Source organism: Palaemon carinicauda, chromosome 28 (assembly GCF_036898095.1).
Source record: "Palaemon carinicauda isolate YSFRI2023 chromosome 28, ASM3689809v2, whole genome shotgun sequence".
Taxonomy (NCBI): Eukaryota; Metazoa; Arthropoda; class Malacostraca; order Decapoda; family Palaemonidae; genus Palaemon; species Palaemon carinicauda.
Window position 1 is genome coordinate 41,388,393 of NC_090752.1, and position 14,935 is coordinate 41,403,327.

Here is a 14,935-nt window from a genome sequence, read left to right on the forward strand (position 1 = left end):
TCTAGCCCCTGAGGCTATAGCTTACAGGAAAATAACCTTCTGGGTTAGATCCTTGAGAGAACAATCTTCATTGTTCACAGATGAAGCATAATGTAGGACCTTGTCCAAAGACCATGAAATGGCCTTCGGAGGAGCTGGAGGCCTAAGTCTAGCGCATGCTTTCGGGATCTTGTTAAAGATTTCGTTCGTGAGATCCACTTGAAAGGCGTATAGAAGAGGTCTAGTCAGGGCTGACTTGCACGTAGTTATCGTGTTGGCTGCCAGACCTTGATTATGAAGGTGGTCCTTTTGCTTTAACAAAAGCAACCCACTTTTTCCAAGATGATTCATATTGTCTTCTAGAGGACTTAGACTTGTATTCTTCTAAGAAGTCTATACTGCCTTTTGAGATCCAAAATCTTTTCTTAACCGCTAGGGCGAGAAAATCATATGAAGGTTTTGGGTTCTCTGTGATGAAGCGAAGACAGTTGACTTCTGAACCCGTTGAGATAGTGCTGGGTTCAGTACAAGGACCAGCCTCAGCCTCAGTTCCATCACTAGAGGGAACCAGTTGCTCTTGGGCTACTTGGGGGCCACTAGAGCTGCCGTTCCCTGGAAGGATCTCAGCATGTTGAGGCCCTTCAGCAGAAGATTGGATGGAAGGAACAGGAAATTTCGGGTCCATTCATTCCAAACTAGGGACATGGCTTCCGTTATCTCCTCTAGAGGGTCCTCGTATGGGGCTACATATCGAGGTAGTTTCTTGATGACGCTCGTCACGAAGAGGTCGATCTGCAGTTCCGGGAAGAGAATGAGTCTGGGCCTGTGGACCATTCTGACTCTATCGGCTTGAGCCTGAGTAGAGCATCCGCTGTCATATTGCGGATCCTTTGTAAGTGAACTGCTGATAGGTGCCATCTCTCTAGACAAAGGATGGCTAATATTACATGGATTATATGGAACGATCTCGAGCCTTGTCGGTTCAGACATCTCACTATCACTTTGCTGTCCAAGATCAGCCTGATGAGGACTGATCTGCGAGGGGAGAGTTTTCCCAACGTCAAAAGGACTGCCATGGCTTCCAAAATGTTGATGAGAAAGGCCTTGAACTGAGATGACCAAGTCCCTTGGACTTTCCTTTGATGGGAGTGAACTCTCCATTCTTCCGTCGAGGCATCCATGTGGATGATCATCGACGGCAGAGGTGGTTGCAAGGGCACGGTCCTCATTAGGCTCTTGGCCTTCGACCATGGGTTGAGAAGTGATCGAAGTAAGGCCAATATCGGTCATTTTAGATCTTTGAGCGTTTGATGCGTATCTTCTCCAGACTCCTGTCGCATCTTTCAGCTGTGCTCTTAGCACTGGGTCTGTTACTGCTGCGAACTGGAGAGAGCCCAGTACTCTTTCCTGTTGGCGTCTTGAAATCCTGTCGGATTACAGTAGTCTCTTGACAGACCCTGCGATCTCCCTCCTCTTCCCTGAAGGAATGGAGAGAATGTGACCTGAGGTTCCAATGGTTTTTCAGCCATTGAAACCCTTGAGCTGGAGAGAATCAAGACTTCTTGAAGTTGATTTTGCATCCCAGATGTTCCAGGAACTGGGTTACTTCTTTGGATGCTAGCACACCAGCCGTTTTGGATACTGCCCACACCAGCCAGTCGTCCAGGTACTCTGCTACCTGAACAGTTTCTAGGCGTAGTTGTTGCACGACTGCGTCTGCAAGTTTCATGAAGATACTTGGGACTATGTTTAGTCCGAAGAGTATGGCTCTTAGAACATAACTTTATCTTCTAAACTTGAATCCTAGGTAGGAGGAGAGGGGGCGACCGACTAGAAGGTGCCAATAGATATCTGTCAGGTCTACCGAGACTGTGAACGCCCCTTTTGTAACAGGATCCTTATGTGTTGAAGGACTAACATCTTGAACTTGCTGTTTTTTATGAATTTGTTGAGTGGCGACAAGTCCAGAATGACTCAGAGTTTTTCTGAGTCCTTCTTGGGAACACAAAACAGCCTTCCCTGGAATTTGATGGACTTTGCTTTCCTTATAACCTGTATGCTCAAGAGCTATGGGGTTTATTCTTCTAATATGGGTTGGAGTGTTTGAAGAATTGAGGAAATGATGGTGAAGACTTGTTCCGTTTCCATCCTAGTCCAATCTTGATTAGGCAGTGGGCCCAAGGATCGAAGGTTCAATGATCCTGAAATTGTTGGAGCCTCCCTCCTACCGGAAGCGTCACCTTGCTTCGATTGATCGGAGGGTTTACCTCCTCGACCGCCTACCTGGGGCACCGCGGTTATAGTAACTGTGGGATGTTGTTGAGCAGGCCGAGGGGAAAGTCTAGACTTCTTCGTCTTTCTTTTAGGTTGGGGACCCACATCCGGGGAAGACTTCCTCTTTGAAGAGATGCCCCACTTCTGAAGAAGGTTCCTATTCTCCGTGATGGCTTTCTCGACTACCTCTGACTACTTCGTTCGGAAAGAAGTCTTTACCCCAGATGTTAGAAGATATCAGCTTCCTGGGTTCATGTTTCACTTTTGCAGCAGCAAACACGATGTCTCTACAGGCTCTCCTAGCCTTCATGAAAGCATACAGGTCCTTTACTAAGGTGGCCATATGCATTTTGGCCAGGACCATGAGCATGTCTGGGGTACTTCGTTGGCCTGCACACATCTCTATGCAGTTTTGTAGGGATAAAGAGGCTGCAAGTCTCTCCTTTGTCTCTTGTTCCTTGCAGGAGAGAAAGTCGGAAAGTTTAGGGAGATTCTTGCTAAACTGTTGTCCAGCGATGTCCGCGTCCAGTTTCCCTACTGAGAAGGTTAGGTGGACTTCCTTCCATTCCTTCTCCTGCATGGGCAAGGCTAACAACAGAGGCCTGCACTCCTCTTGTGCAGGGCATGGTTTGCCTGCTTCCACTGCCTTGGCAACAGATTTAAATGCCTTCAACGTAAAGGGGAAGGCTATTGAAGCAGGATAAAAAAAGGTAGGGTGTTTCTTGCTCAAGGCGGACACTTTTGACACCGAATAGCCCGCCTTTCTCAGGCTACTTGACAAGAGAGCCTGTGCCTTATCGTGGTTGAAAACTATAACCTTCGGTTTCGTCTCCTCTTTTGACATTGGTTCATGCTTGTCAAATGAAGCAATCAGAGTAAGCGTTAAAGCTTGGCCAAAACTGGATTTCGTCTAAGGGGACAGCTTCCATCTTCCCTGATATGTAGAGTTTGCCGTTCAAAATCGGCATAAACTCCGCATACCTCCAGGGATTGGTTTTGGAGCAGGTCGGGAGGTCTTGGCCTCTGGGTCGCTTGTATGACCCTCGGGAGGCGATAAGTGGAGCTTCACAGAGCTCTCTCTTGAATTTCGCTTCCCTTGTTTCGCCTCGTTTGCGAATGTTCTCCATTAAATCCCTAAGATGGGCCAGTGCCTGGCTCGCGCTGTCCAATGGAGGGGTAGAAGGTGAAGACGTCGAGGGTAATGGCTCTGGTGCCGGCACAGACGGAAGGAACTCCGACTCAACATAATCATCTTCTTCCAGAGGTAGAGTAGACTCCTCCTCAGGATGATCCTTTAATTGATCCTTTTCAGGTTCCATAGACACTTCCGACATCCTTACCTCCTGGTGGATGTCCATACTTTGCAACACCTCCCTGACATCCGTCTTGATGGCAATCTGGACGCAGGGAGGTCCGAGTCGTGCTTGGGGCACAACCATTTCACTACCTGCTTTCAGGAACAGTAAGCTACGCATCCTATCGTTAGGTAGGTATGGTCCCGGAGAGTTCTTCTGAAACCCTCTTACCACTTGCGCAGCTTTTCACGTGCCGCATCCCTCGACTCCGTTGACTTGGGGTCGTCGAAACCTTCGGTCACCAAGGTCCGGCAGATATTGCAGACTTTGGGGTCCCAATATTGCAGGGATTCGGTAATGATGGTGCAGGGGAATGAGACCTGCACGCCTTGTGACCGTAGAAGTTCCTACTCCTATGGTTGCAGAAGATCGCATCGCATTTCATCTGGGATTCCTCCTGTAAAGAAGGGAAAATAAAATGAGTATACGATTGTTTATCTCACATGATAAACAGATATGCAATTATTCATATTTTAATCATTATAGCTTAGGATAGTAAGCTAGAAAGAAATAGGGAAAGACACATACTCGTGTATCCCTCCCAGCCAATTGGTGTGACCTCCCCTTCCAATATTAAGACTATAGAGTTTCCTGATCAGGGAAAACTCAAAAGAGAAGGGTTCTAACCTCTAGGGATAGAAAAATGTACTACCACAGACCCTTTTAAACTATTTAATATTGTAGGGTAAGTTGTAAACTGATTTTTAATCAGACTATTAAAGGAATTCTATTCTTTCAATACAGGATTGGTTTCGGCAAAAGACTGTGCAAGGACACACAAAATACTGTATGTTGGAAAATAACTACTGTATATATACAATAGTTTTCTATCTGCAGTATATACTATACTGCAAATATACTGGCTACTGTATAATCATATACTGTAGTTCAGCCCGCATGTTGCCGACAGGGCTAGTACCTGGCGGCACCAGCCCAGCCAACATGCTGCCGGCTGGGTTAGTACCTGGTGGCACTAGCTGACAGAGAGAGAAAGAGCATGGAGTGAAGGGCTGCCTTATTAAAACGTATGTTCAAATGGAAGGGGAGAATGCATCATTCAGACTTCCATCCAGCCGCAAGACCTGTTGCTGGCATTGCTGGTTTCAGGACTGAGGATGGCAGTCCAAGGGAGGACTGAAGAACCTTCAGCAGCAGAAGGGTCTCCCACCAGCACAACCTTCCCGGATCCTTGTGCCCATAAGGGAAAGATTGAGTGACTAAACAGCTGCTTGTGTAGGGGCCAGGCCGGCCCCGCAACCCACCCGGCAAGCGGTGAGATTGCAGGACAACGGCTACAGGATTGCGATGGCTAAGTCATCGCTAAAGGACAGAGAGGGGAAGGGAAAAGGGTCCTGTTTCAAGTGTAGAAGGTGGCAGGATTGCCGCCACTTCCACACAAGAGTGAAACAATGTTTCAGTATCGGCGCCATCCTAGGCGGCAAAAGAATAACTATTCTTCAGCCTAGGGTCTACCGAATCTATCAAGTGTAGAAGAAGGCAGCAGGATTGCCGCCGCGTCCACACCAGAGAGAAACAATGTTTCAGTATCGGCGACATCCTAGGCGGCAGAAGAATACTATTCTTCAGCCTAGGGTCTGCCGACACAGGACTAGCCTTCTAGACCGCAGGGGAGAAGGTGGCGGCATCATACTACCACTTCAGGTGCGGCCTAGGGAGGCTTAGCCTCCTATGCCGGCAGCTGAAAGCCGGCAGGGGAGTGACTACTCACCCTGCAGCTCTGCCGCCGGCAGAAAGACTGAATACTCTGAGGTTCTGTCGCAAACCAAAGCCGGGATCTCGCCGGCAAAGGTGGGAGACAGAAAACACTAGCCTAGGCAAGCCAGAGTGAACTACTCTATGGAAAGACCAGATAGGGTTGCCGCCTGCGGCGCCACTCAGAGGGAAGGAGAGATTACCCTTTAATCTCCACAGTAGACAATTATCGAGTTATATAATTCTAGGAGACGTACTATCTCCCGTTGAATGAGTAAAACGATACACGAGGGTAAACGGGGATAATGTCTGAAAGTATACTACAGCGCCTAGGCTAGGTAGCTTAGCGCAAGATGAGATCTCGGTTACCTAACTCGCTGAAACTCTAACGTATGCGATCGACAAAAGGAAGAGGAAATTATGCATAAAATATATATCTTTACTAGTATAATTGTGCCTAAATAGCTTTCATAATTCATTAATGCTATTACAACCGGGAAAGTTGTTCTGCTAACTAGATAACACATGCATAACGAACGACAGTGCCCATGGCGCCTTCGGTGACAGGCCTAGCTCCTTAACACAATAAATTACTCTAATATTACTGTCAAGCAGGAGGTAAAAATTATACACTGTAAAGAATCAATACTCAACTTTCCAGAGGCAAAATAAGTTGAAGATTGCATAATAAATCCTCACAAAAGCGAAATCGCTACAAAAATAGGAATGAGCGCCATCTTGGATACAGCACCATCTAGATACTCAATGGTAGTACGGGAGGAAGGGTAACCTTGATAACGGCTCCCCTTCTATTTTTGCCACTCTTCCCCCTCGAAACGAAAACGCTATTCGGGGTGAAGATTGCTATGTGTCGTATCAAGATACAAGTCCCCTGATTTATGCGATATCCTTAAGAGAAATTTTAAGGATATTCGTGCCAGGAGTTAGAATTCTGGAGACCTAAAGGTAAATTCTCTGGGAATATCACTGTAGTCAAATATCCCTTAGAAAGCTACTTATAGGAACCTTCCATCAGGACGACATGGGTTGAGCCCAAAAAAGTGATTATAAGTTAGTATAGTTTGAAATTTGAGTGGATGTATTGGTGACTGCTGCTAACATGGGAGACGTGACTGGCTATGATGTTGATGTGGGTTATTTTGCAAGGAATCTTTGTGGCGACAATAGATTTGTATTGAAGTATTCCCCCCCCCCCCATCCTCCTAGACAGGGACTGAGGATAGACAAAATGTAAGGAAGCCTATTTCTCATATATATCATACATTCAGGCAAAATAATATCCTTACAGATGTGTTCTTCCATGACCACCTACCAGTCACCTGGTAGGGCCCTTGTCTGATACCTGCACCATCATAATGCTCAGGTCATTGACCTCCAATCAAATGAAAACTTTTTTTTCTAAAAGTAATTTTTTGCTAGATATGATTTTTTTCATTTAGGTAAAAAAAAACCTAAAAATATTGAAAAAAAAATCAGAAAAAAATATGAAAAAATGGGCAATATTTGATTGTTTTATAATGTCTCTGAGTTACATACAAAATGAGGTAAAATTAAGTTCAGAACCTAGAGAGGAAACCCACTTGAGGAAGGGTAGCTAAGGCCAAGAAGACTCAACAACAGCCTAGAAATATAATTACCACCAAAAACAGATTCATCCCCTAGCAGAGGAAGAGGGAGATGAGCAAGCGCATAATGTTCATGGAGTCTTATCAATTGAATTTTCAGTGAACAGTGGAGTACAGTACTCCAAGGGAATGGTTTTTTTTTTTTTTTTTTTTTTTTTTTTTTTTTTTTTTTTTTTTTTTTTTTTGGTCAATTATGTTGTTTATCCTCCTCATGGATTTTGTAATGTGTAAAACAGTCTGAGACAGTGGAGAAAGATTGGACTGGATTGGTGATGGGAATTGAGCAGACCTAGAGTATGCTGTTGATACTGTCCTTGTTAGCAGAACACGAACAGGATTTGCAATGTTTGCTTACCAGAATGCATGAAATATCACATGATGTTGGGCTGAAGATAAATAGAAGAAAGACAGAGATGATGAGAACGGAGTATGCAATGGAAGTAGAAAGGATTAATGTGGTAGAATAATTTAAGTAATTAAGAACTATAATCTCCTATAAAGTGTCTTTAGAATTAGAGTTAAGTGAAAGATTGAAAAAAGCATATCAGACAATGGCTAGGTTAAGTAAAATTTAGAAATCAAATCGCCTGAAATTACATATAAAAATCAGACTACAGTATATATCAGTTTAGTGAAATTGATGTTACTCTATGGACATGAGTCATGGTATGACAACGAGACATGTACATCAGTTTAGTGGGATCGGTGTTACTCTAAGGACATGAGTCATAGTATGACAATGAAACAATCTCCAATAGATTTAGTAGATTTGAAAACAAAGCCCTCAGAAGGATATTGGGAGTTAATGGCAGGACAGGATTAGAAATGAGACTATTAGAGAGATAACTAGAGTGCTATTTGTTGATGAGGGGTAGATGGAAATGGTTTGGGTATGCTCTTCGCACTCACCAAGAGAGATTAATTAACCAAATATTAAGTTGAGATCCACAAGGCATTAGAAGAGTTAGAAGACCCAGAGGCCTACATGGCTAAAGACTTATGAAGTGCAAAGTAGGTGATGAATGGAGAAGTATTAAATTAAAAGCTCAAGATAGAGACGACTGACAAAATCTAATCGAGGCTCTTTACATCAATTGGCGTAGGAGATGATGAAGTTATATACCAAATTTCAATGTTAGAAGATAGAATTTGAAGGTCAATAAGTTGTTTTGAGATACAGGCGTTCAAAGTTTTTCTTTGTATTTTTACAAAGAGAAGTTAGCAAATCTTGATTATTATATATTCCTTTTTGGATATTAATAAACTAAAACAAAACAAATAAACCTTCACCTGCCAGCAACTAAAATCATCTTATTAGAAGTCTGACTTTCCAGCTTGAATGAAATAATACTCCTACTTTTTAAGTCTCAGATTGTATAATTAGGAAAAATACAAATGACTTGAATTTTTATTTCTATCTCTATGCCCCTATACACCTCATTCCTCTCTGGGAATCAACAACAGTATTTTAGAAGCATCAGCTAGGCTTCAAACTATAGACTTTTCATCTGTAGTTGAAAATGGGTATCATTCGTGTTACCTCCACATGCTGACATGCTTACACTGACCAGTAAATTCTACGTCAATTAGCAATCAGGAGCCTGATATGACGATTATTATTGTTTCATCAGTTGGTGAAGACTTACTGGAACAAATCTCTACTACTGTACAGTAGGCCAATAGGGTTGCTGTTCACACTATCTCACCGATACAGAGCGTAGCTGGTACTGGGACCTTCGAAGTCAGTTAGCAATTGTGGGGCACTATTACACAAGTTCCTCTGCAGTTAGTTGGTGACAGTGAGGTTTTTGTAACTGCCATAGCTGATCACCTTTGGACTGTTATGGAGTTTCCTCAATGATCAATACCTTCAAGGTAGGCCAGCAAGGTAGGACTGGAGTGACAAAGACTGTCTTCCCTGGTCAAAACATCAACTCCTAAACTATAGACAGTAAGATTACAGTCATGTGAAGCTAATCTGACAATTCTTCTCGGAAGAAGAAACCCAGAAGCCAATCTTTAAAGAGAAAGAGACTGTTCCCATCAGGTCCTTGGTCCTTTCTAGATCATGCACCAGTCTGTGGATCCAGTGCAGAAGCTCCAACAGCTTTATTGGTCCGAGGTGAGCAGTCCTATAGTGTCTCGATTCCCCCATACTGATGATGAAGAGATTGAGGTACTTGAGTGACCTTCCCTACCTTTCTACCTGGACACCTCAGTACCTTCGAAAGAGGAGATACATCCTCAGTGATTTTGACAGGATGTGCGACTTATTTTATTGGTGATACTGCCCCAAGTGTAGTGGTTCCTGTTGGAGAAGCTCTTATACCTTCTCCCCTGTTGTTGTCATACATTTCTGCATGCAGTTTGTTAAGATTGTTGAAAAGGGGGAGATATGAAGTGTGTTTGCTCATCTGATTTGGACACTTCTTTATGCAAGAAGTCTAGAAGGAAAGTTGATTGCGAGAAATTACATCAGGTTTCAAGAAATTTGTCCTCTAAGAGAGGGAAAGACAGGTTTCACCCAGTGACTAGTAACTTTGGAATTGATCAATTGATGCTTAAGCATGGTGTGAAGGCAGCCTCTGTCACACTGGTATCAGGTGAGCAATCCTGGCCAGGCTTACATCAGCACTGTTGACCAGGTGAGGATGGAATGTAACTGGCCACCCTCTACTTTTATTTCTGTACACTGGAGGACCACTTCAGTCTATTCCATGATTATGGCTCCACCCCCACAGGAGCAAACAATTTGCATGTTGCAAATTATGTGGTATGAAGTTGAATTCTAACAAAACTCAAAGTATGATTATAAGTGGGTCAAGGACAGTGGCTCCTCAACATCTAGATCTTAGCATTGATAATGTTTTTTTAACTTAGTATGACTTAAAATTTTAGGTGTGATTCTCGACAACAAATTTACTTTTGAGAAATACATAAGGTCTGTGTCTTCAATTGCACAAAAAATTGGCTTATTGAAAAAGTCTTAAGATTTTCGGTGATCAATCTATTCTGAAGAAGTCTTTTAATTCTTTCATTCTACCTTGTTTCGAATACTATTCTGTCTGGTCTTCAGCTGCTGATTCTCATCTTAATTTGTTGGAAAGAAACTTACTGTCTATTAAATTCCTTATTCCGAATACTGTTCTGTCTGGTCTTCAGCTGCTGATCCTCTTCTTAATTTGTTCGAAAGGAACTTACGGTCTATTAAATTTTATTCCTGATCTAGATATTAATTTTTGGCACCATTGTTCAATTAGGTCATTATGCATGTTGCATAAGATTTTTCATAATTCTGACCATCCTTTACATTCAGATCTTCCTGGACAGTTCCATCCTGTTCCTAATACTAGGCATGCAGTTAATTCTAATAGTTAGGTCTTCTCCATCAGGAGGCTCAATACTACACAGTATTCTAGAAGTTTTATTCCAGCTGTGACCAAGTTGTGGAATGATCTTCCTAATCGGGTAGTGAATCGATAGACCTTCAAAATTTCAAAGTGGCAGCAAATGTTTTCTTGTTGTACAGGCTGACAGAATCTTTTTTATATTTTATATATATCATATCTGTTTTGATGTTGTTACTGTTTTTAAAAGATTTTATTGTTAATTTTTTCTGATATTGTTTATTTCCTCATTTCCTTTCCTCCCAGGGCTATTTTTCCCTGTTGGAGCCCTTGCGCTTATAAGAGCATCTTGCTTTTCCAACTAGGGTTGTAACTTGGCTAGTAATAATAATAATACTGTAATAATAATAATAATAATAATAATAATAATAATAATAACCGCTGCGTCATGCTCCTAACCACTGAGCCAAGATCCGTCCCCAAATCTCCAATCACCGCCATAGGGATATATACATGGTACCTCTTCTGTTTCTGGATCACCTGGTAGTGCCAGGGAGCATTCCGCTGCTAGCCTCCTGGCAAGTATGATGGTAGCATGAGAGAATTACATTTGCATGGATAGCAGATAAAGTACCACCTCAGAAGTGAGTTGAGCTGTTTACTAATGTTCTGATGAGCATCTCTTCAGAAGAAATTAAAACTAAAAAAAGACAATTGCCCGTTTAACCCGACTATTAATTTCCCAGTCCATCATCTGCCCACGAAGCATATGTCCCTATATCCATCCTCTAATGTTAAGTAATCTTACTCCAGGGGTTGGAATAATTTCCAACCCCACTTAGTGAGCCATTGGCCCTTTCAAGAGATGGAGAAGCTTAGGGATCTCATAGCTCAGAGAAAGCCGATTCCAGTCTCCAGTCTGGCCCTGATTGAGTCAGTGCTTCTTCTTAGAGATTTTTGCACTATCATTTATCATGAGTGTTACAAACTTATCAAGGCAACCACAGCCTCTCAGATAATGGGAATTCAGTCATTATTCAGTCTTTGAGTTTAATGGTAAAAAACCTAACCTCAACTACCATGGCCTTGCTCAGGATGAACACTCATATGTGCAGTGCAGAAAGTTCACTAGATTTGCCTCCTACAGCAGTTTTGTTTTCCTCACCAACCGAGGTACCGCATGCCAAAGGGCAATGCCCCATTGCCTCTTACAGTGGATCAGTCAGTGTGCGCACACTGACAGCAGACCATTCCCTGGATAAACTCAGGCAAAAAGTACTAAATGTTCTTCCCCAAAGTCTGGGGCCTTTGGTTCTCCAGGCAGTACCATGGCAAAATCTATGGTCTGATGTAATAACAGACTTTGCAAGGACAATGAAGTTATCAACCTCAAAGTCTCAAGCAGTGTATCATGGGCATGTGCTGGCAGGAAGAAATGCCATCACTTTTCTTGTTCACTATCCAGTGAGGCAACTGATGCTGAAGAGACAGGATCCAGTTTTCCTTCTTCTCTTGTCAGATTGGCACAAAGACAGAACTGACACCTAGGAACGACATTTTGAAGACATTGAAACAATAGTGGAGAGGAGGATTCCCTAATTCACTGGGCTGTATTCTTTTAGGGACCCAACCATTCAAAAAGGAACTATGGTGAAGCCTACGGAGTCAGACATGTCGTCAGGCAATTTCTTCCACCAGAAATGGTCTAGACTAGGCCTTACCCTCTTTTGAGTCCAGTTCAAGAAAGGAAGGAGACTGAATTAGGTAATCTGCCCTTTTGCTGCCACAAATAAGGACTGTCAGTCATGACATTTGGTATCGTGGAAGTCTCAGTCTCGGCTATAGATGGCAACCATTCAGTCTTGAGCCAAGTCTTTAGACTGAAGCATTTGAACCTCTCGTCTTTGTCTCGGGGGAGTTGTCCATGCTCATGAGGGAGCATTGAGCAAACTTTCCTTTCTAGGACACCAGAGTGGGACATGACCTTCGTCATCAAGTCTCTTAAGTGTGCGATGAATGATCCTGAGGTCATCTGAAAAGGATCTGACCTTCAAGACTGTTTTTTAGCTAGCATCAGCATCTGTGAAGAGCGTAGAAATTACACACACTCATACCAAGTTGAACATTTAGAGGGTTGGCATTAAGTTAGTTTTTTGACAGGCTTTGTGGCTTAAACGCATAACTCATAGGTCTCCAACCCCAGGTTCAAGACGTCCACTCCCTCTCTCTGAGACACCTCCAATGGGGACCAAGAAAGATGCTTCTGTGTCCTGTAAATCCCTATGGTACTACTTCAAGAGAACTTGATAGCTCAGGCTCCAGTGTCAGACATTCGTTATCAATAGCGGGAAGAAGATGGAAGTATTTTTCTAGGTTTGTGAAACTATCATGTGAGCTAATGCCTCAGCCAGTGAGGAAGTTGAGTCCCCAGCTTGGATGAAAGGTCATGAAATCAGGGGTATTGGGCCAATAGTAGTCTTCATGTTGGCCTATTATTATTATTATTATTATTATTATTATTATTATTATTATTACTACTACTACTACTACTTGCTAAGCTACAACCATAGTTGAAAAAGCAGGATGCTAAAAGCCCAAGGGCTCCAACATGGAAAATAGGTCAATGAGGAAAGGAAACAAGGATATAAATAAACTATAAAGGCTACAAGAAGTAATGAATAATATAAAATATCTCAAGATCAGTAACAATATTAAAAAAGATGTCATATAAATAATGAAGAAAGAATATTGTGCCCGAGTGTACCCTCAAGCAACAGAACTCTAATCCAAGACAGAGGAAGGTCATGGTACAGAGGCTATTATGGCACTATCCAAGACTAGAGAACAGTGGTTTGATTTTTGAGTGTCCTTCTAGAAGACTTGCTGACCATAGCTAGTCTTTTCTACCCTTAACAAGAGGAAAATAGCCATTGGACAGCTACAGTGCTGTAGTTAACCCCTTGAACAAAGAAGAAATGTTTGGTAATCTCAGTGTTGTCAGGTGTATGATGATAGAGGAGAATGTGTAAAGAACAGACCTGACTATTTGGTGTATGTGTAGGCAAAGAAAAAATGAGCCATAAGCAAAGAAAATAATCCTATGTAGTACTGTCTGACCAGTCAATGGAGCCAATAACACTCTATCAGCAGTATCTCAATAGGGGATCTTCAATAGGTAACTCCTGCATCCTCTAAGAATGAGAGGGTGGTCGAATGCATACCAACCCATTTTTTTTTTTTTATAATATGCCTGATATCACACACACTACCTAGGACTTGTTTTCATAGACAAGGTACTGGCCCAGGAAATACCTAACAGCTTTTACATACTGTTGGAGTAGTCTTCCTCACTCCTGTTTGGAACCCGGAAGGATGATACTTTATGCCTTTAGAGGGTTCCACAATATGACATATTTGCAATGCTGACCAGTTATTTTGTGCTCAACTTGTAAAATAGGGTTAGATTTTTATATAACTGTATAATGCACTGGTAATATTTCAACATGCACTCTTAACTACAAACTTTGTCATAAAATCCAAAAAATTTCATTCATTGATAAAATGGGTACTAAAATTATTATTTTGAGATAGGTTTATTCAACATAATAGTCCTTACTTTTTGATTCCTATATTCCTCATAATCTTGATCATCTGTGGGTAATTCATGTCTACACACTGGGCAAGAATTTGTCTGAAATATGGAAATAAAAGGATATTTATCACTCATGAGATTGGGTGCTTGTCCTTAGCAAATGTCTTGTCTTATAACATTTATTAAATGGTTATGAAATTAATCCAATCACACAAGGTTAACTTTATAAAAAAAGTTTTAATTTATAAAACTTCAACTATCTTGTGCTTAATAAATTAACATAAGGCAGGGCATAAGTTTTACAATTAAATTGACATCTAGTACAATGTGTTAGATATACTGTATATACTGTAGGTATGAATTGAAGGATTATAAAAATTGAGAAAATTTCAAAACCTCCCCATTAAACTAACTAAGTGATGGTATGCCAGAGATGAAAAGCATGTAAATTTACAAAAGCATAAATCAGTTATAACAGCATGAATGTACTGTATAGGCTTTTGGCTTTTTAGAAAAAAATAACATTGTTGCTCTTCTTACTGTACTGTATTACCCAGCTAACATTTTATATTATACAATTTTACATAAACATACAGCATATTGTAAGTATTTTAAAGACACTTAAGAACACTGTCCACTATGTCCTTCATTTTTTTCTAATTATTCAAAATGTAACATTTCTATAGATGTTTTAGACATATATAATACCTTCATCATATAAAAATATCACGTCATTTGATCAATAACTTTATTAGAAAAAATAATGACTTTTAAAAAACTTTAGGTACATTTTTCTCCAGTAATATGACACCAATTGTATTGAAAATCATACCATCAAAACTTCTTTATAAACCGAATAATTCCGTGTGACAGATTTTTTATATTAATCTTTTTTAATGAACTTTTCCTTAATTTTTGTCATCTAGATGCAAAATAATCATGAAAAAAAAAGAGTAAAAGGAAAATCAAAATTCTGTCACACAAAACTGGGATTTTTATTCCTCTTTTCAATGATATCTTTCTCTCTAA

The 14,935-nt window shown here is 41.3% G+C and overlaps 1 protein-coding gene across 3 annotated transcripts in view; it reads right to left on the reverse strand.

The window, feature by feature from the left end:
* The window catches only part of LOC137621520 (E3 ubiquitin-protein ligase RNF181-like), a 147,419-nt gene that overhangs the window by 34,469 nt on the left and 98,015 nt on the right, over positions 1-14,935 (reverse strand). For all 3 annotated transcript variants that reach the window (XM_068351877.1, XM_068351876.1, XM_068351875.1), the window contains exon 5: positions 13,931-14,005. In XM_068351877.1, coding sequence (XP_068207978.1) covers positions 13,931-14,005 — 75 coding nt within the window. The remainder of the gene's footprint in view (positions 1-13,930; positions 14,006-14,935) is intronic.